This window comes from Rhinolophus hipposideros, assembly GCF_964194185.1.
Source record: "Rhinolophus hipposideros genome assembly, chromosome: 8".
Lineage (NCBI taxonomy): Eukaryota > Metazoa > Chordata > Mammalia > Chiroptera > Rhinolophidae > Rhinolophus > Rhinolophus hipposideros.
In genome coordinates, this window is record NC_138054.1 from 54,586,440 (window position 1) to 54,609,577 (window position 23,138).

Genomic DNA, 23,138 nt, shown 5'->3' on the forward strand with positions numbered 1-23,138 from the left:
TCAGTGATGGGAGAAAGCCTGCCACGCATCCCCGGGCTCTCTGGGCAGGGGGAAGGTGGCACACCTCAGCGGAGACCTCAGGAGGGGCCAATGGAAAGAGCTGTTGCTCAGGCAGGTGACTACTGGACATTGTGATCCACCCATCACTGCAATGTGGACAGCTTTGGGATGAGCCCCCGCTCAGGGCCACCCTGGAAGCCAGGCAGCTTGGGGACATCTGTTGCACACTCTCTCAGCTTGCCACTTAACAGATGTTGGCTGTCATGCGGGGTTGCAGGTGGGCTCTATGGTCCCGCTCCCCACATAAGAACACAGGACATGGTGAGGCCAAAAAGGAACACCCATGAAGCCGTAGGTAGCGGAGTCATACTGCTATATTCTCGCTGGCGGCTGGGTTGGAGACACAGGAGGCAGGAGCCACACGATCCGCAATCCACACTGCCACACTACGTGATTGGCAGCCACCATCTTCTTGCTAGCCCCCATTTTCTGCTAGCATAGCCACAGCAGTTATATTAGTGGCCAATGGCTCACTGGTTACAGCTGACGGATAACTAGCCGCAGCTGATGGCCATCCAATTACAGTTGATGGCCATTTACTACCTGAGCCGGCACCTTTCCACGTGAGGCTGAGAGCCTGGAAACTGCTCTCCTGGCTCTGTCCCCACATTGGCCCATGTTGTTCTCTTGCCCGTTGTCAACATTTAACATAATGAAATGCAGCTAGTGGAAAGAGTCAATAATGGCAGTCTGTATTTTCAGTAAATCAGCAGGTAAAGCTGCCAAATGCTGCATTTGTTTATTTAAAACCCCTTCACTGGGAGGGCCTCATTAAATACTTGTTTTGGGGTTTTTCCCCAAGACCTTGGAGAATAGCAATAGTTCCCTGTCACTCAAAGACATTGTGGAGGCAACAGGGATCACATCGTAATAGAGGGTGTTCAGTCATGACAAGCAAATAAACAGTGTGTCTGCCTCCTCATCTGGCTGGCAGGGTTAAAATGAGGAACGGCATCCTGGCTGAAGAGCTGATGAGGGAGATGCCCCTGTAAGAGTCGTGTTGGGAAACAGGTATGAAGGCCACCTGCGGTCAGTCCCCAACCTTGGGAGGGTGTAGCAGCCATCAGGCTTTGATTCATCTCTCTCTGTACCTGCAGCATGGAGCACAGGGCATGCTGTGCACAGAGTAGGTGCTTAGGAAATATGGATTGAATTGAATTGATTCACAGAACCTGTGATTGAATGGGCATGTGCCGTAAGAGTTGCGGATGTTTGCATTTTTACATTTTTTCCTGAAGATTCATTTCTCTAGGGCATCTTTGGAAAGGAAAATTGAAGAGCATAAGCTTTGAAACTTAGTAGCACCTTTGATGCAGGATTTCCAAGATGGCCTCCCTGCCCTCCCTGTCCCTGGCCTCAGACCTGCCGGTGATTCCTGAGCTAGCATCGTCTTGAAAGAACCTGAACTGTGTCAGTCACTCCCCTGTTAAATCACACGTAGCTCCCGTCACCTGCCAGTGGTCAACCCCATCAGTGAGTAACTTTTGAACTCTGTATTCTGCATCAGCGCGTGAATTTTTATATATAAATTTACATACATATGCTACTGTCCATCTGCATAGTAAAGTAATAAACTATTTACTATTTTTTAAGATAAAAATAATTATAAGGAGATACAGCAGAGTTTGCTTTCTTCACCCCAGTGGATTTTCTCCCTGAGCTGCATGCTCCCTGGTTTGAAGACTATGGGATCCACAGCACCCCCATTTGAGAGATGAAGAAATCGAGGCTCAGGGTGGTTGAGTAGCTTAAGTGCCTAAAGTTACACAGGCAGACAGAGGTCAGGTGGGATTTCAATCCTGCCCCTCTGACAGCTTACTGCTTTAGCTTCTGCCACACACTGATACATTTTTGTGAAATCAGAGAGGATATTAGAAGATTGGGCAGAAGTGGGGCTCCGAGTATTGAAAAGACTAATGGCATTATTTTCGGTTTATATACTTGCTTTTTCTGATACTCTAAGAGTTTATGTAATGAATTTTCGTGGTGCAATAAATACTTAATGAAACTGTGATCCATTAGTTAAATGAAATGTTCCTAAATATGCCATGTTGCTGTCATATAAATTCCTTTAATAGTGCCGAAACCTGGTTCTGACTTTAGTTAGCCTTGAGTTTGATTAAAGAAATACATTTTGTTCTTCCTATCATCACCTTGCTGAAGGCTGACTGATACCTGAAAAATAACAGTGCCTGCATTCCGGAACATAGCATTTTGTTTTTCCAAAAGTACTTTCACATAACTTTCATTCACATTTTTTTAATCCCATGAGTTACATTCAGCATTAACCCATTTTACAGATGAGTAAACAGATAATCTATGTAAATACATATTTTTTTAATTTTAGATTTTACCCTAGAAAAGCCAGACTACCAGATAGCTATAGCCGACTTACTTATTTTTCAATTTAGTTTAAAAAGCATGTTTTGTTCATAGAGACTTTAAAATGACTTGGGTTGCATTGTTTTGACCCTATTTAAAAGTATTAGTACTAAATTATGCTTTAGCATTATGTTCTCAGCATAAATTAAGGGACATTGAAAGTTCCCTGTTGGATTTTTTTCCTCTTTTTTTTTTTTTTTTTTTTGTAGAGACAGTGCAGATGTTAATGCCCATGGTAGCACACAGTGCTGATTTCATTAAAACCTGTAGGTTCTTTTTATTCTTCATTCATGGTTCAAAGAGGCAGGGAAGCTTTATTTGATCATGGGCTTTCTGAAACCTGCAACTGATCATATTTCCTTCTTTGCTTTGGCCTCTAGGAATCTCACAAATCAGCTGATAGCCTATCTTTTGCAACTCTACAGATTTTTGGTGCCTTAATCCTTCACCTTCATTTCCAATCCTTTGTTCCCCTCTATTCGTTTTCCTCATTTAGTAATTTTATCCTGTTATAGAGAATGGCTTTTTATAAAGCTTTCTATAAACAGCCTGAAATTCTTTTTCTTCTTTCATAAGTCAGGTAAATGAGCAACACAATGCAGATGAGCTCTCAGGCCAAGGCATGTCTTCTAAATCTCTGATTTTTCTCCCTTTTCTTCACACACACAGTTGTAGGAAAACAGTATTGATTAGGTTTACAGTAAATTCGTTAATCTATCACCTGTGTGGCCTTCAGAGTTTTAAAGCCAGGGATATGTTCTACCTGTGCATTATTTTTCTTGAAGGGTGATGGCTCTACATTTGCTATGAGGATGGTGGTACTTTATCAGTAGAGAGAGATGTGGTGTCTTTGAATGTCAGTCTGCTCAAGTTCCCACCACATTTGCACTTCTGACACCCCCAGCAGTTTTTAGTAAATATTGCCATTGGGTTCCAGCAAAACCATATTCTTTCCTATTTTCTTGTCCCTGAAAAGAACAAATATGCAGAATGAGCGCATTTTAGGCATTTTTCAAATGGGCTGGATCAGATCAGTAGCCTTGACGTGCTGAAGAATAAGGAAAGAAGAAAAAGGTTTAACAAGTTAAAGCCATGGAAGGAGAGGGAGACGATCCAGGAAAGGCTGATGTTAGCTAAGTCATTAAAGGAGCCTGCAGTGAGCTATGGGGCAGGTAGATGAAAGGTCTTAGTGGGCAAATTTCTAGCATGGAGGCACAGTCTGGAGAGAAGTCCAGAGCTCGGGAAGAAAGAGACCTCCTCGAAACAACTGTGATCCCGAGACTTCTGCCAAGTCAGGTAGTCCAGGCAGATATGGGGTGAAGTTGGAAGCTGTAATGAGATGTGACAGCCACAAACTAATTTTAAATTCAGCTAGCCTTGGGAATTAGAAATCATGCTGTCTACGGAGCTGGAATGGGTCTGAACATAAAAGAAAAGAGAGGCCAGAATTGGCTTTGTTGCATATCTCTGTGTGTTAGGATCTGAGCTAGACTTTTCTTTTCTCTCTCTCTTTTGTTTTTTTTTTTTTTGGAAATAATCTCAAAACTATGGGAAAAAGTATAAGAATATACACAAATACTGTATTTCCTTTATTTAGATTCACCTATTGCTAATATTTTATCTCATTTGCTTTATCATTTGTGTATTCTGTTTCTCTGAATGTATATGCATACATACACACATATACGCATATATATATATATTTTTTTTTTTTTCTGAATCATTTGTAAATAAGGTGCACGTATCTTAGTCCTTTATTCCTAAATACTTCGTCTGTATTCCCTAGGTATATTCTCTTACGTAACCACAGGAAAGTTATCAAATTAAATGAATTTAATATTGCTGCAGTATTTTTACCTAATTCAATATTCAAGTTTGTTAATTGGCCCAATAATTCCTTTGTAGCCTTTCTTTGTTCTGCGGTACGGGATCCAGTACTGGTATTGCATTTAGTTGTTGTATCTGTTTAGTTTCTTTTCATCTAAAATATTTCCACAGCCTACCTTTGTCTTTGATGACTACATTTTTTAAGAATGCAGTCCTGCCATCCCATTTTTAAAGGCATAACCTGATTAGATTCCTGGCTAGAATACCACATGGTAGTGATGTGTTCTTTTCAGGGTGTCATAAGATATTCTTCCGCCTCTCTTCGTGAATGTTAGTTTGGATAACCTAATTGAGGTGTTGTTCAGTTTCTCCATTGTATAATCACAGATTTTTCCCTTGCCGCTATAAACAGTAAGTGAGAAGACACTTTAATCTGCAAATGTCCTGCTTTTCGTCAAAAATGTCCCCTGGATTCAACATTTATTGAGGATTCTTGCCTGACTAAACTTTATTTTGAGGGCTGCAAAGTGTTGATTTTATACTCCAGCACTCCCTCTGTATTTACCAGACAGCGTTCCCTTTTATAATAGGATTCATGGATTCCTATTTTTTTCAGTGGTTTATTAGTTAATAGCATCCTTACCTTATATTGGTGTTTAAATTGTTCCACATTAAGCCAGTGACACATCCTCTAAGATGTCCTTTGTATCCTTGTGACATTCCCCCATCAGCTGTGTTTGTCTGACCACTTCTTTACTTTCTGGAATAACAAGATATTTCAGGCTCACCTTGTACCTGACCAGCCCCAGCTCTGGAGTCATTGCTTTCTCCAAGAACCCCCAGTTCCTTTTAAGAGGCAATGGTAGTATAAACCAAAATCTAAGTGTTAGGTATCACATTGGTCTGAGGTATCTTTGCCCTAGACCTGTTCAGTGGACAGAACTCGAAAATATACGCATATGAGCTCATGTATACATACACATATGCACAGATGTGTGTAGATTTTGTAAATCATGAGTTTACCCTGAAATCTCCAATTTCCAACCTATCCCCGCAGTATACTTTCCTGCCTTCCCTCTCATTTTAGTGTCTCTTCTTCCATAGTGAGAACCTTGGCTCTCAGGAATATCAAAACATGTATCCTTTGCTCAATCCTGTAATACATCTAAAATATTTTCATAATTGCTTTGCTCATAACACTACCAAAAAGCCTACTAAAAAGAGTTCGAGGTTTGTTTGCAGCTCCCCCTGACCCAACCCTGCCCAAGACGGAGTGTAAACAGTCAAATTCTGTGGCCATAAATTATTTGGATTCGTTCTTTCTTTCCCCTCCAGCGATTGTGTTTATGAAGTTCATTTGAAATACAAGTGGATTAATTTGTTTCAGTCCACTCTGAGTTTTAGCGTTTCCCCCCCTCACTTCCTATCCCTGTTAATTTAATTTTTTTCAAAAATGTAGAATATTAATATGCTGCCAAATGGAAATTATGTAAAACGTTATCCTCTGAGAAGTATCACCCTTTGCCATATCTTTCTACCTGGTCACCCAGTCACTCTACCACCCAGGATCTCCCATGTAGGAAAACAGCTTCACTATTTTCTGATTTGTTTGTCCTGTGTTTCTATCTGTAAAGAGAAGCAGATTTAGATCTCCTCCTTTCTTACACAAAAGGCAGCATTCTGTACGCGAAGCTAGGCTTCTGATGTCCCAGACCTCATCGATCTTCCAAATCTTGCATACTTGGTTGTTATCTTTCCATTTTACTGATAAGGAAACCGAGGCTTCTCATCCATACTGTTGCAAACCTTTGTGCCAGGTTGATAAACGGTCTGTTTTCGGTGCTTTATATTTTGGATGAAGCTGGTGAAGATGCCCAATCAGAGAACATGCTGGTAATGGCATGTACTTTATAACTTATGTAGTTGCTGCTACTCAAACCCAAAGTCTTGGTTCTGGGAATACTACCTCCTCTTCATCTGGTTTCTAAGGCTGGGTTGTCCTTTTAGACTAGAATTTGTAGTAGTCTGAGCATATCACACAAGGCTTAAATCAGGGTGTGAGACCTGGCTGGGAAGTTTTTATTTTATTTTTAAATTCAGGTGAAATACGTATGACAACATTAACCATTTGTCCCGCGGTATTTATCACATGCATGCTGTTGTGCAACCATCACCTCGATCTAGTGCCAAAAAAATTTTCGTCATCCCCAAAGGAGACCTTGTAACCAATAAGCGGTGACTCCCCCTGTGGTGAGTTGCCTGGCAACCACTGATCTGTTTTCTGTCCCTGTGGATGTATCTGTGTTGGATATTTCGTATGAATGGAGTCATACAACATGCGGTCTGACTTCTTTGGTTGGGTGTGATGTTTTCAAGGCTCAGTGCTTCATTCCTGTATACAGCTGAATAATATTCCATTGCACGGATACACCACCTTTTGTGGATCCATTCGCCAGCCGGTGGACATCGGGGAGGGTTCTGAGTTAAGTTGGGGAGAAGAGTGATTTGTACCCCACCCTGTGCTGTGCTACTTATTAGTCATGTGACTGTGGCCTCTAAACTGGCTTGTGCCTCACTTTCTTCATTTGTCAAATGAAGATAATAATAATAATATCTCCAGGTGGTTGAAAGATTGAATAAGACAATGCACACGAAGTTGATAGCATAGTCCATGGTGGCCCCTCATAAACATTAGCTTATTTTACGATAGGATTGTGCAAGGGGAGAGGATGTTAGGGAGGAAAGTATACACATTTGTGTGACGGTGGGTTTTTTAGTATGTGTTCGTTCTCTTGTAGCTGCTCAAATCTTTGTGCTGGGTTGTTGTTGTTATTATTATTATTATTATTATCATTTTAAAGTCCTATCTGTTTGTTCTGCTTTGTGGATTAGTGTCCCCCCACCCCTGGCCCCCCAATCCCTGAACACGTGGTTTTACATTTAGAAGCAGTTCACTAGATAAAATGTCTGTAGTGGAATGTTATATAATTCACACTTAGATTTGAAGAGCTCATTATAAAAAACCTGACACACTTCAGGAATATTAAATTACTGCAGATTGTGTGGAGCAAAGAAACATTATTGAAGCATTTCAAAATTCTAGGCGAGCCTGAATTTAACTGATAGGGTTTCACGGCTTTTGCTGGGGGAAAATGATTTGAGTTGTCACATGGTTTCTGGCTCTAGAGGACTTTAATCTCCTTGATTACAAAGAAACGAATTTCCTAAATAATCTGGAGTTACTTCACAGCATTTGCTCAACCTCTGGCTTTTGGAAAATTAAAAGGGGAGCCAGGGTCCCGGCCATGGTACGTTCTGTCTGTACGACAGCTTCCTTATTTAAGTTTTGATTGAAAATGATGCTGGTTCCCTTTCATTATTGATATACGGACGTACTTCAGAAATTCACAAGTAATGCTTATAACACTTGAACACAATCACATTTTGTTGAACAGGTGACGCTGGAGATTCAGAATAGGGACAGGTGCTGTAATTGTCGCTTATAAAGTAGAAGGGGAGAAAGTGGCCCACGTCCAATCCAGTTTTATATATTGACTTTGAAGAGTGCTTGAAATTGTGTAAAATACACATATTTCAGCTCATTTCTGTCTTTTTGGATTAGGTACCTACTGTGTGCAAGACCAGCATGATAGAAATGTCTTAGATTCTATCATTTTGTGCAATTTGTCCTTGGAAAGCAGATTGAACCTACCTTGGTTTCCTCTTCTGTGGAAGGAGGATAATAAGATGGACTTGTAGCCACATAACAGCCATGTGACCTACCAGCCATGTAACATAGGAAACTATTAATGCCTAATATTTATCAAGTGCTTACCAGAAATTGTGCAAGGTACTCTTCCAAGCTTGTTACACATGTGATCACAATTTCACCAGCAGCTCTGTGAAGTTGATATTGTTATCCCCATTATACAGATAGAGAAACTGAGGCAAAGGGTTGAGTGACTTCCTCATTATCACATTGCTTGTAAGTGGATCAAACTATGAAGCTGGCCAAACATCAGATCATGACATAAGTAGGGAGAAATTCCATTTAGCAGAGAGATCAGAAAACCACTCTGCATGAGATACCTCTTTGAACTGAAACTTAAGGGGTTTGATAGAATGTTAAGGCAGACTTGAAAAGAAAGATTCTATAGAAAGGTAGCACCCAAGGGAAAATTGGGAAGATGGGAAATATATCACCTCCTTACTAGACTTACGTTTCCTCTTATTAGTTTGGTTGTTAATTTCAAGCCTCCTTGTACATGCTGGTCCTTCTGCCTGAAACAACCATTCATTCCTTTGTTATACATGCATTTATTGCATAGCCATCGGTCCTTTCCCTTATCATGCACTTGACAGAAGCATAATTCTTCAAGATCCCACAGTGTAGGGCTCCTCTCTGAAGGCTGATTGACTCTTCCAAGCAAAGATCAATAGTTGATCCTTTGTGCCCAGTATGCAAGGTATTTGTCTGCTTTAGTTCTGGCTACGTGTATTGCAGTCCCTTACATGACTGATACCTCTGCTAGACTGAGCTCCTTTGATGACAGGAACCAGGCTTTGACTCTCTACTCTTGGCCAGCATGGTTGCACAGTAAATGTCTGTTGACACAAAGGAGCCAGGATTTGCACCTGTCCCGTAATAGATAGGTATTGCAATGAAATGATAAATATCATTAATAAAATTAATTATGTCCATATATGACTGGGTTTTGTGACTCTCATCTCTTATGATATGCTGTCTTTTGGGGGAGGAGAGAGATTAGGAAGGGCAGTGCAGGCTAATGGAATGGCATAGAAACCAAAATGGCAAGAAGAGTTTTCATTTTCTATAAATAATCGTATGGACCCCATTCTAGAGACAGAACTTTGCATTTTCCTTAGTTGTAGCCTTAGATCCTCTAGAGCAAGCACCTTTCATTCAGGGCTGGTGTGCTCTTTAAAAAAACAGCTTGTTAAAAACAAACCAGGGAACCTATCATATTCATGTGGCTTTTATGTTGGCCCTTCCAGTTAATCCATCTTCAGTTGTCTTGACTGAGCGTTGTGGGTCACAATCCTTTTTGAGCTGACATTGGCATTCTAGGTCAGCCTTTTTCAAGTAAACAGTTCTAGATCTGTGGGATGAGCTAAGGATTGGCTGCACAGTTTGAAGATCCATTTCCAGTAGCCTGACCAGCCTAGCTTGATCAGAGCCTAGGCAGCTAAGCCATAGTATAATATCATCTTGATACTATTTAAAAAACGAATAACTGGTGAAATGTTTATTTTCAACTAAACTCTCAGATATAACTATCGGATAGGTAGTCACTGGAAAGAGACTGTTGGCTTGACCCGGGGAATACGTTCATTCAATTTAATGAAAGCAAATGAGTAAATATATGTGAAGGAGTAGCTAAGGGCATAGGATATAGTAAGTGCATGGTAAATACTAGCTGAAATTGAAGTGGTTATATTCCCATTATTATCTCTTCCCAGAACAGTGTCTGAACTTCACCGTACTCAGCAGTGTGCAATGCATATCTATTAAAGAAAGAATGAATGCAATGTGTATCTACTTCTTTTCTTTTTCTCCCCACGTTAAATGCTTGTCTGCTCTTATAGCTTGGGGGTAAAGCTGACGTAAAAATTGGCTTGCTAGAAAGTTCCTCAGCCCCATTTGTCACCTTACCCTTGGAGCCCAATTCTGTGTCAGCTCCATGCCCGCCTCTGCTGCCTGCCAGTGAGGGACCTACCACAGGTCACTTCCCTAGGATCTGCTTTGGCTGTCAAGACTCTGATCAAGCCTGGCAGATGGATGAGTGTCCCACTATTGGAAATGTCTCCACAAGGCTGCTCAGGAAATATGCCTGGGCTGTGTTTTCTGGGTGGCATCTCGTGCTTGAAAAGAAGAAACATGGAAAACAAAGAATTACGTGTTGCCCTCGTTGAACATCCAGGGTTTCAAAGATCTCTTTCGAGTTACCCAGTTGGAGAAACAGTTTTGCAGATAGGCCTCTCATTCCTTTCGCTGTGGACCCATCCACGGCTTGAAGTCATGAGAGCCGTTTGTACACGGAGACCAAGATTTTGCTGTTTTTGTATGTGTGAGTCTTCATTTGTTCCCCCTCATTTCTGTTTCACTTCAAAAGGGCAATGGTTCTGAATGTTCTCTTCCCTTGATTTGCAGCACTCGAAAAGAGTGAATGAAATGTGCAGCTCGGGGTGTCATTTCTGAAGGGCGGAGTTGTTGTCGTGGAGAAGAGTCCTCAATGATCCTGGCCGAGGCCCGGGATCTGTGTGAAGTGGACTAAGGATTTAGTAGGATGTCAACTGAGACAGAACTTCAAGTAGCTGTGAAAACCAGCACCAAGAAAGACTCCAGAAAGAAAGGTAGGACCGAATTTGATTCTTTCTTACTGGCTACTTATCTATACAGGAATGAGTTTGTATCTCTGGAATGATTACAGTACTGTCTTTAGGATCACATACATATTTTTAATAGTCATCAGCTTTATTTGCTATGTTGTTGTTGTGTGGCTTTTTTTTTTTTCTGTGCTCATTGTATAATATTTGAATGGCTCTGCATTCTCTGACTAAAATGCATAATTCTTTTCATAACCTGCAAAGCCTTTCCTGATTTACCTTCTAGCCCATCCCTCCATCAATATCTCTGCCTAACCACCCCTTCCCCTCACCATTTAACCCTGTCTACCCTCCAGGCATTCTGTCTGTTTTTATTCACCTTTGCATATTATCAGTGGTTCTCCCAACTGCAGAGCGCCAGAATCACATGGAAGGCTTGTTAAAACACAGACAGCTGAGTCTCACCCCCAGAGTTTTGGGATGGGACCCTGAGATTTTGCATTTATAATAAGTTGCCAGGTGATGGTGATGATGTTGGTTTAGAGACCAGACTTTAGAACCACTGGAATCTTATTAATCTAACCTGAAATACTTTTGTTGCTCCCCACTTTGTTCTAGATGGACTCCTACTTATTATTGTTCAGGTTTAAGCTTGGTGGGACCTCCTGGGGTGGGGGGCTTTTTTTACTCTCTAAATTGGGTTACTTGCTCTTGTTTGTTTTGCACTTTGTTAGCATTTCACGTTCTTACAAATGCCCTGCATTTTTATTTGCCGTCTATATTTACACCCCTTCAGAACTGGACCTCTTGTTCACCCTTGAACTCCCAACACTTAGAAAGTGCGTTATACAGGGAAGTCACATAGATATCTGGTAATGAAGACTGGAATGCCTAGTGGGATAATAAAATAATCCTATCACTTTTCATGTTTCCTGAAGAATTTGGTCCTGTGGCTTTATGGCCATACCTTTCAGTGTGTCCCCCTGTTGTAATTGGAGGCAAGCAACCTCTTGCTGTGTGTGTGTGTGTGTGTGTGTGTGTGTGTGTGTATGTGTGTTCTTTCTGTGGTTTTGGCTCTTTTCCTCCCCTGCCTTCTCAGCTGCATAGAAGAGGATTAATAGAGCTCTCTTTCAGGTCTTGAAATCTGTCAATATGGGCTTGCAAACCCAGATGCCCTTGGTTGCTTTGTACAGGCAGTGATTTGTTCGAGACGTCGCTGTGCCTGCCCAGTCATGTTTTGTGATGGCATTTGTCTGACACTCTATAGGAAGCATGGGACATAAATGTAATGCATATGCAGACTTTGGACAGCCAAAACCCAGGAAGGACTATAAATTTTGCTTTAGATGTTTATTTGAAACACAAATATTTTGGAAGCAGTCTATTTTAGTCCCTAAAATTTAATGTAAACCTTTTTTTCTTTTCTTTTTTTTTTTTAATACTTTGTGGTCTAAGAATAATAGAAGGAAAGCAAGTGGGTGAGAACACAGGTCTTGAGAGAACTGCTACATGGGGGGAAAAATTGCAGAGCCTGGTATGTACTAGAATTCAAATCCTTTTTCAGTGGAAACTGACAAGTTATATTTTTGCTTCAAATTTAACCTTTCCACTACACTTGTGCTCTTGAATGCTTAATGCATTAAAAATTGTATCTTAGTGAACATCTTTTCATTCTTAATTTTAGCATGCAAAACCAGAAGTATTTTAAAGAGAGGATTCAGGTTTTCAGAACATTGGCTTAGTTGAGGACTTGGAGTGGGAGCGTGAAGGTGACCTTTGTAGATCCTCCTCATCTTCATATTCTAAGAAGCTCTAAAACCAGCACAACACGCATGCAACGAGTGTCCTCTAGTGAGTGGCTAATACTGTGAAGTCTGGGCAGGTCGATCTGGGTGAAATTCTGGCTGCACCATTTTCTAACTATGTGACTTTAGAATATTAACTCTCTGAGCTTCAGTTTCCTCTCCGATAAAACAAGATTATAATAGTACAAACCTCAAAGCCTCACTATGAAGATTAATTGAAATAAGGTAAAGCCTCACTATGAAGATTAATTGAAATAAGGTAAATAAAACACAGTACTTGGCATATAGTAAAGGCTCAACAAAATTTAGCCTTGTTTCTCGTTTTCCTCTTTTTCTTCACCCTCCTCCTTCTCTCCTTATCTCTTCTCACCTCCTTTCTTTCCTATCACCTTTCTTCAGTCTCCCTCCTCTCCCTTCTTTTCTCTGTTCTCTTATCCTATTTCCACCCCCTCCTCCTCCTCTCTCTTCTTTACCATCATCATCATCCTCCTCCTCTTACATTATTTTCTCTTATCTCATCATAGAGGGGATCTTTAAAAGTACATAGTCAATTTGTCCCAGAGCAAGAATTTAAAAATTGTTTGTAATTATGCAACGATGATAAACCCTCTTTATTCTCTATACACGTGTCTGGCCCAAGGCACTATGGAAACACATTCACACATTAAAGTGAGAAAGAGAATGTGCTGGTAACAGGAATAATAATTCACTTCTTGTTCTTCAGTTTTGACTATGGAATAGTAAATATTCCATTAAACAAATATTGGTAACTAGATCAAAATAAGTAGAACTTTAAAAGGAAATAAACAATTTATATATCAGTCTTGAATCTTGAATATAATTGTATTGCTCAACTCTTTCACTAATATTTTTTCCAACTCCACTTTGATTTTTCTGTGGAGGCAACATATAACCTCATGAGTAAGTTTCTGTCTTTCTCTGCAATCCTTAAGTACCGTGTTTCCCCGAAAATAAGACCTGGCTGGACAATCAGTTCTAATGCGTCTTTTGGAACAAAAATTAATATAAGACCTGGTATTACATTATATTTTACTTTATTTTATATTTTATAAGCTCCGGTCTTATAGTAAAATAGACCAGGTCTTTTTGCTCCAAAAGACACATTAGAGCTGATTGTCCAGCTAGGTCTTGTTTTCAGGGAAACAGGGTACTTCTTTTTCTTGTCTTACTGCGCTGGCTAGGTCTGTCAGCACAATATTTAGTGATAGTAGGTATCCTAATCTTGTTCTTAAATTAATGGGAGTGTTTCTCAATTACCTGTGTGATCCTGAAGTTTTTTCTAAATTTCTTTATCACTGCCCCTTTATTTATCAATTTCCAGGAAATAGCTTTTTAATGCTGAATTTGCATGTTGACTTTGATCATATGCTTTTTCTTTTCTTTTTTTTTTTAATTAAATTTATTGGGGTGACAATTGTTAGTAAATTTACATAGATTTCAGGTGTACAATTCTGTATTACATCGTATATAAATCCCATTGTGTGTTCACCACCCAGAGTCAGTTCTCCTTCCATCACCATATATTTGATCCCCTTTACCCTCATCACCCACCCCCCACCCCCTTACCCTCTGGTAACCACTAAATTATTGTCTGTGTCTATGAGTTTTTGTTTCTCATTTGATCATATGCTTTTTCTATATTTATTTCAATACATATTTTATTTTTCTCTTTTAATTTACCTGTGGTGGATTTCACTGATAGAGTTTTCTAAGTTTCATTCCTGAGGTAAATTCTATTCATTCATGATGTGTTGTTTTCTGTATTATTTCCTATATGTGGATTTGATTTGTTGATATTTTACTTGGGATTTTGATATCCATATTCATCAACAAGATTGATATATAACTTTCTTTTCTTGAATAATCTTTGTGCCCGGTGTTAGTCGAAGTTTATAACCTCATATAAGGTTATAAACTTTTGGTAGTAAGGAAATACTGAATAATACTTAAGCCTCTTTCTGAAAAAAAAAAATATATATACTATACTATATTTTAGTAATTACATTTGACTTTTTGAAAAAAGCTGTATATGCTTGTTACTGAAAATTAGAAACGGCAAAGTAGCATACATAATCCCATCAGTCAAAAGTAACTACTATTAACATTCTAAGTTACTTCCTTCTGAACTTAATTTTCAGGATAATATGTGCTTGAGATCATATTATTCATACAATTTTATATCCTGCTTTGTTTTTGACATATATCCAAAGTATATTTTTCATATTATTACATGATATTACAGACTAGAAGAGTTCTCCTCACCCACCCCACCCCCCCACCACCACGTGGCAAGATTTAAATAGCTCCCAGGGAAGGTATTCTATTTCCTAAAAAAGAATACCTCACAATATGGGTCATCTATCGTAAGAAAGAGTGGGATAAAGAAAGATAAGAGGTCCTTTAGACTTTCTCAAAAATCTATCACCCCAATTCTTTAACCCAACCTGTTGAAAGCAAGTCAGACAGTTTTAAATACAAATCAGACACGGGCATATTTCACCATAAAATGAGTTTCTAGACAGGCCATCTAGGAGATGTAACTAGAATATTCACAATACAAATAAGGTAGGGATGAAAGTCGTGAGAAATAAAGTTGTTTTCTTCGTTTCATTTTTATTGGATTGTGTCCCTGACACATACAGCTTGTCACACGGTGCATATTCCAGAAGTGGAATTTGATGGGGGACTGGAGGATGTATATGTTCAAGTTCGTCACCTGCCATCGAAAGGGAGGAGAGTTGACACAGTTCTTATTACTTGAAACCCCAGGATTAGGCCACCTAGTAGAAGACTGTGGTGAAGGAGTGGGTCCCATGATGAGCAGATGCAGACGCTTCTGGGCTCGCTGCCTGGAGTTTCTCAGCCCCATCGGGCAGCTTAGTGTAGCAGAAAGAGCGCTAACTTTGGACCCGGACAGACCTGGTTTTTAATGTTAACTCTTCTCCTTACCTGCTGTGTAACCAGAGATGGGTTATTTAGCCTCTTTGACACTTATCATTAAGAGTGAGTGAGTGAGTGAGTGTGTGTGTGTGTGTGTGTGTGTTTCTGTGAGAGAGAGAGAGACAGAGAGACTTGTCATCAGAAGGCCAAGAGAGATATCCTGGGTAAAGGGCCAGCTTGGGATCTGCAACATGGCACTGGCTTGGTCAGTGGTGCCTTTTTGGCACCACTGAGATTATAGTTCAGTATTGTCTCCTGGTTTTCTAGAAACACCTAGAAATAAACTTACTCACTTTCTTTATATTTATATTAGAGCTATACCCAAGAATCATGAGTCAACAACAACAACAACACATTACCTTATTTCTTCTCAGAAAGATTTGGCTCCAAAAATCAAGGCACTGATTGGATCCAGGAGAAATTGGTGGTCACGTGGCAGCTGCCTTCAGGCACAGAAGCCTGAAGCCTGGCTCTGTGCCTCAGTAGCTGTGAGAACTTTTGGCAGTTTGCTTAGAAAATTCTGGTCAATGTTGGTTAAGGAATGGTTTCGGTAATGCCATATTCAGATTCCTGATCCTTAAACTGGTTGGTTAGCCCTGGAAAGTAACCCGTATTAATGGTAGCTTACCATGTAGGAGCTTACAAGGTCTGATTATATTCATTATCCCATTGGATCCTTAGGACCCTGAGGTATGCTTTTTACAAAGTATTTTTCTCAGGCCTGGGGTGCAAAGCTGATGTTTCATTGCTCTTGCCCTGCAGGGGAGGCAGCCTGAGGTCAGCCCACACACTGGATTTGGGCTCATACCTCAGGCCCCCCACTCTATCACTCCACTCTCTCAATGTTCTCAACCCTCTTCACTATGTGAGCTTTAGTTTCCTCCGGCACCAAATTGATATCGAAATTATATTTGCTCGGCCAAATTTAAAACATAGAAGAGTCTCTGATTAATTAATGTGAAATTCTGATTAATTAATGAATTGATTGATAGATTAATTAGTTCTTTTGTCCCTGAACACTTATCTCGTGCTAACCAAGGGCCCTGGTGGCACTCAGTGTTCTGGGGGACAGAGAAACACCTGGAAAGGGGACTCAGAGTCCAGTCAATTCATGCAGTTGAAGACCTTCTACCTCAAGAGGCCCTTCTGATTTTTATAGGTCTCATCCTTCCCTGAAAAGAAATATTTTTCTCTACTTTGTTACTTCTATTCATTCTCAATCTGTTACTATTCATAAAATGCATTTTATTTTTTTACTCCAATGTATATTTATTTATTAAATATTACATGTTTGTCATAATAAAGAAAATTCTCATGAAAACTCTTTTCACTGCTTTCCTGACCAAAAGCAAGTGAATTTTCATCTTAATAAACACAACTAACACAATACTCTGAAAGTCTGTATACATTGAAACATGAATAGGTTCTCTAGAAGCTGACACACATAAAAGCTTGTAAGGAATTAGTGTCTGGGGCTGTGCAGAGCCTCTTTCTCACAGGTGAGGTCTCAAAAGTGGAACGACTTGCCCACAGCCACTCAGTTGGTCAGTGGCAGAGCCTGGGCTGGAGCCCAGGGATGACTCCCTGGCTGTTGAGGCTTTAGCTCAATAGATTTCAAACAACTTATGTTCTTAGGAATAACCTCTTAGTATGTTTGTTTTCTCTTCTTTATACTGAAAACTCTTGGAAGAGCCCATGCTTTAGAATTGGACAAAATTAAGTTTGAGTCAAGTTCTCAGCACATTTTTTACTTGTGTGTCTCAGGCTAGCTAGTTAATCTTTCTGAGCCTCAGCTTCTGCATCTGTAAAATGGGGATAATAATATCTATCTCAAAATAAAATGTTGTAATAAAGTTTATATGAATCAAAAATAGAAAACACCTAACACAGTTCTCTCCATATGTACTTGTAGACTCAAGTTAAGGAAACTTTCCCTTTTTTCTCTGCTCCCCATTCCTCCTACCAGCCCTGAGAGGCAACCCTTCTTAATGCTGTAGGATATAAAGAGAGGTAGAAGGTACCCTTTTCTCCAAAGCTACATGGGCTAATCAGCCAGTGAGAAAAAAGAACTGGTCCATCTTCAAACTGATGCTTGTTCCAAGAACAACTGGGAAAGTGGACAGGAAATGCAAAGGAAAATGGACCATGTTGTCAAGCTACAAACATTCATTAATAGCCATCATTTATTGCATGCTTCCTGCATGCTGGCCATTTTAGATAAATTGTCCCTAATGAGCCTAAATCTTACATCACCTCATGGAACACATAAGAAAATAAGGTTCAGAGAGATCAAGAGACTTTCTCCAGGTCACGTGGCTTGTTTTCATGAGCTAGAAAGCACTAAGTCTGCCCAATGTGAACTGTGCCATCTTCCCTGAATGCATTCTATGGATTTGCCCAGTGCTATGATGCTTGGGGTTGGGGAATATGAAAAAATCACAGGGGCTACACTGTTTTTAGGGGAGTGGGCATGGAAACAGATTAGCCACATCGTGTAAATTTATAGCACCATTCTATCCTGGCAAGGGTTTGGATCTTGATGAATTAATCACTCTCTGCTGCCTCTGTGATTTGCAGGCTTTGGAAATTCAAAATCAAGGATTTAATTACAAGACCTCGTAAATTTATCTCAGGTTGACCCATAAAGCTCTTGGGCTGAAGGATTTAGAAGGAAGTTGAATGTTGTTTTAGGTCAAGAAGTCCAGTTCTTCATTGTAAGACTGACTGTCAGATCATGTCACGTGTGGTGGGAGAGATTCTGTACACAGAACTTATTCCAGGACACCTCACTCATTGTGGTCATTCCCTGAAGACAAACTCATTTCAAGTTTCATTGGTGACTTAGTTCAGGGCTTCATTCTAACTGGTTCTAACTGACTTACAAGAAGTCAGGCTTTCTTCAAGCCTCCCTTCACAGCTCCTTTCCTCCTTGGACTTATTTTATAACCCCCGCAGCATACCACAGGAGACAATACACCAGGAATACCCTTTGGGATCTGGTCCCTGTCTCCTTTTCTGTCACTGGGCCCCCAGGGCCACACTGAGCCTCAGGTCCCAGGACGTGCCTCTGTAACTTTTGTGCATAGTGTTCCCTCTACTTGGATCATCTTTCTTACCCTGTTCCCTTGGCTGACTCCTGGTCATCCTTCAGAACTTAGCGACTGTGATTGGGTCATTATCCTTAGCGTTGTGAATTTCCCAATGCTCTCAATTAATGAATCACTGATTATCAGGCCCTGTGATCTCCTAAATCTCTTTCAGATCCATTTATTCTCTTTCTCCTCTCTGCCCCTCTCCTGAAAGGGGTTCAGGCTACGTTCATTGGAGTCATCCTGACACCCTCCTAAGTGGTCGTCAGGTTTTCAAGCTATTTTTGGCCCTGCTCACTAATGTGAGGTTCTGATCAGGTTCCATCTCTGCTTCAGTCTTGTCAGAAAGCAGCTCCTACTGCCCCCAGAATAAAGTTCACACTGCTTATCGTGGCTTCAAAGAGGCCCTGTCTGGTCTGACCGCTCCTTATCTTTCCAGTCACATCTCTTACCACTCTCCCAGAATGCTACTCCACTCTGTGGCTCAACTGAATTAATTTTGGTTCCCTGATCCTACCATGTAATTTTTCACATTTGGAATTTTGCAAATGCTTTTCTTCTCCTAGGAAGACGATTTTCTTTATTCTTTTCAGAGCTTATTCCACTTGTGCTTTAGTTTTAAGTTAGATATGACTTACCCCAGATATGCTTTGGTGACTCACTGCAACCCACCCCTATGACCCCAAATTGTGGGTCATGACTGGTGTGTGTGCTTTCAAAGCACTGTATTTTGCCCATCGTAATGCATTATTTGAATTATCCTTTTATTCGTCTTTCTCACACTAGGCTGCACGTTCTGTGAGTGCAGTGACAATGTCTGTCTCGTTAACTTCACTTCTACCTCTAAACACAACATTGAAAGAGTTAGGTACGCCACAATGTTTGTTGAATGAATAAGTGAGTGAATGAACGAAATTATGACTAACCAAGCCTCACCTGACTGGATCTCTGAGGGGTCCCTAGCACCCTGTAATTATTCAAATCATCATACTTGCTACATGTTTACAATAATTGTTTACGTAGTTCTCTGTCTTTGCCATTAGCTCTGAGTTCTCAGCACAGCACTCAGAACATGGTTGGTACTTAGTAAACGTTTGTTAAATTAATTTCCATAAAAGTATGGGGGGAATGATTTGTACAAGGACAAAGAAAATTTAAAAAACACCAACATCTTCCCTAAATGCTGGCTGTGGAGATTCTTACTATGTGGCACTGAAAATTCCTCCCATTCCTTGAACTACTTCTCCTTTTGTGATGTGTGTCCAGTCACGTCTGGTGCTGTAATTTAGCGTAATGTGGGCCATATTGGTAGTAAGAGCTATAAGATTTGCCATATTAGCTCATCCCACTGCTTCATTAAGCTCAGTGTGCTGCCTCTGGCGGTGGCTGGGCCTGAATTTTGATGTTTGGGAGAACAAAGCCCTGCACATTAGGCCTCCAAGCCCTGTAAGTCAGGTAAGGGTACACTCTTTCCTGGGATGGGAGAGGCTTCATCTATTCAGATAATCAGTAAATGCCTCAGAGCACGAGGTTTGATTATCTCTGTGGTTTTGCTGAGCAGATGATGTCCCCAGGTATGCTGGAATTTCAGCAACCTCCTTCCATTGCAACACTGCTTCTGGGATGGTCAGAGTACACATGTTGCAAGACTGAGCATTTCCTCACAGTCCATCAAGAGAGCACACAGAGATGAAAGGCAGAGGAGAGGGTGGGGTGGAGGTGAAAGAAGAACAAATGCCTATTTTGCGTGTTGTCTCGTTTAAGCTTGAAAACAACCTTTAGACAAGTATTCTCATTTTACATGGGAGGTGGCTGAGGCTGAGGTTTACCTGAGGCCACTCAACTTGTAAGAAAAGGGACCTATTCTCACCTAGATCTCTTTGATCCCAGAGACTGTCCACATGCTTGCCACCAGACTGAGTTGCTCCCCACTGAATGGTGTGGCCTCTTTCCAAATACCAGGTAATGCACACACTGCGAGGCAAATTCCTGCCGATTCCACTGTAGCACCATTGGGTTGAGGTGGCCTCAGCAAAAGAAAGGAAGGACGACAGAATGTGATGGAGTTAGAAAAGCACTGGAAGCCTTAGCTCTTTACCCCCCTTGTCTACGGCATCTGGGAGATTGTCACATACAAGGACACCACGTGATTGAGAAGGAAGTATTTTCCTATCTAAGGATGATGCCATGCCAGTTACTCTATATTTTTCAGATATGCAAAAGGAAAGACTAGGTGCACCTGAAAGATTTTGACTGTGCACAAATCGAAGTGCATTTCCAGATTTCAGTTTGGAACAAGCACTCCAATTTTGCAAATGCTCCAAATCTCTGGGTATTATCACCAGCCCAGTTCACCTTCCAGAGGGCACCCCCATATCAGAAATAATAATGAAGATACTGGTGATAAAGGGTAACTACTATCTGTCAGCAGTGACAAAATATCAGGCAATATATTCAAACGTTTCCATGTATTTTGTCAATCACAGCACCCCTTTGAGGTAGCCCCCTTTTTTAAATCTCCAGTTCACAGATGAAGAAATGGACATTGGAGAGGTGAGACAAAGTCGGTGCCATAGCCCCAGAACCTGTGCTCTGAATAGCCCTGGTGTTCTGTCTCACTCATCCATGCAACAAATGGTACACAAGCTGTAAATACACCTGGCACATTCTGAACACGTTGACCTGCTTGGCCCTCCCTGAGCATTCATGAAGTTTGCTTCCTCTCAACCTGAAAAAAAATCCCCGTCTCTTACCTGCCGGTCAGGGCCCACCTGATCCTCTGAGACCCAGCTCAGATGGTACTTCCATGAAGCTCTTCCTTTGCATTCCCCTTCTTTCATTCAATTAAGCCTTCCTTTCCCCATGATTGTCAGCATATTTGTTTTTAAAAACTTTTCAAATCCTAACAAAGCTTTTATTTCTTTTGTCCATCAAATAGGATTGTATGTATAAACCTTTCTTCCTCACTAGATTGAGTCTTAAGTAGAGATTTGACGTCAGGGACTGCAGCTTATATGTCATTATATTCTCTCCCAGCTGGGAGGAGGAGAATTTATTGAAGAGTTCCCAGTGGGAAAAAATGGAAAATGACATTGCTTACGTGACTACAAAATGCAGCCAGAGAATACAAGAGAGTTACGAGGTTGGTAATACTCCCATTTTTCAGATGAGGAAATATCCCAAGATAAGTTCAAAATAAGTTCAAGGTCACCCATCATATAATGGGAAGAATAGAAATTTTAAACTCAGGTCTGCATGATCGAAAGCATAGGATCTTTCTGTTGTATGGTGCTGTTTTCCAGCAGTGGTCATTGAATAAAACCTCAGTGAAAGCTCAGTTCCGATTGTAAAGTTCCTGTTGTAAAGTGGTAGCAATAAATGCAATTTACTTTTATAAAAAATTTGTATATCATCATTGGAGGTTCACCTCCCTCAGATTGGGGACTCTTGTCACTTGGGTCTTTCAACCTCCTCTGGCTGGCGCGACGGCTCTAGGGAGAACTTGCAATCCGATTGTTAAACCAGAAGCAAGAAAAGCCATGTAGGAACTCGCAGGGGAAGAAGTTCAGCCGATGATAAATAGCAGGCCTGAATCTTATCATGTGTTTCAGGATGATGTACGGGAGTGTGGGAAACTGTCTTTGACACATGTGCGTGGGAAGGGGAATTATCTCCAACAATGAAAAATGTTCTTATTAGGTGATCCTAAAAAAGGATCAGGACTGCTATCATTTGGAAAATAATCATCCCCATATCCCTTATTAACAGCAATATGGAAGCGTGTGCTAAAGATGTTGGACGTCTCACTGAAGCCGTGATGGAGAGCTATGAGTGCTGGGATCAGGTTGGACTTATGAAAAGTAACTTGATGCTTGATAGCAGGAAATGGGCAATGACATTAAGGTCATTTTTAGCCCTGGCTTCATGAAACTTTGCAAGACTTGTACCTGCTCTCTCAGCCATGTACCCATCGGCTTTTGGTCAGGCTGAGGCTGTGATTAACTAGTGGAAAGTATGTGATACAAGTTTATAGGAAATAAAACCATTTCTATTGGGAGAAGATGACTAGTGTGCCAGGCATTCTAAATATTTAACCTCATTTTATTTTCACATACATATATGGAATCCTAGAGTCAAGAGATTCTGCCCAAGGCTAGAAACTAGCAGAGTAAGGATATGAACCTGAATAGTCTGATTGCAAAGTCTCTGTGCTTCGTCGTCCATAATAGCTTTAATAAATAACCCCCAGATTGGAGTTCAAAATCATAGAAACAACTGAATTCATATGGGAAGGTGCCCACTGCGGCCCCCAGCTCACAGTAGAGGTTGAAGAAATGCTTGTCAAATCGAGAATTGTCAGTACCAACTAATTTTGTTAGGGGCTGTGTAATGATTGCCAAGTTCTCTGAGTTCCTTCCTTTCTTCCTCCCTCCCTCCCTCTCCTTCCTTCTTTCTTTCATTCCTTTTTTGGGCATTTTCTAAAAGCAGGCAGACTGCTGTCCACAAAAGATTATAAACATGTCCTGGACTTGCAGAACTTAAGATCTAACCCTAAAGACAATTAAGAAGCAATTATATTTTGTTGCAGTCATTTGAAATCCCAGGGCAGAAATAACCAAATATCCCAGGATTTCCCAGAGGCTGTGAGATGTGAATAAAGGTTCTT

The 23,138-nt window shown here is 40.6% G+C and overlaps 1 protein-coding gene across 7 annotated transcripts in view; it reads left to right on the forward strand.

Annotated features, from left to right (window-relative positions):
* Positions 1 to 23,138, forward strand: part of DAB1 (DAB adaptor protein 1) — a 1,094,927-nt gene that overhangs the window by 818,174 nt on the left and 253,615 nt on the right. For all 7 annotated transcript variants that reach the window (XM_081055475.1, XM_081055476.1, XM_081055478.1 and 4 more), the window contains one exon: positions 10,442 to 10,644. In XM_081055475.1, coding sequence (XP_080911601.1) covers positions 10,578 to 10,644 — 67 coding nt within the window. In that variant the 5' untranslated portion in view covers positions 10,442 to 10,577. The remainder of the gene's footprint in view (positions 1 to 10,441; positions 10,645 to 23,138) is intronic.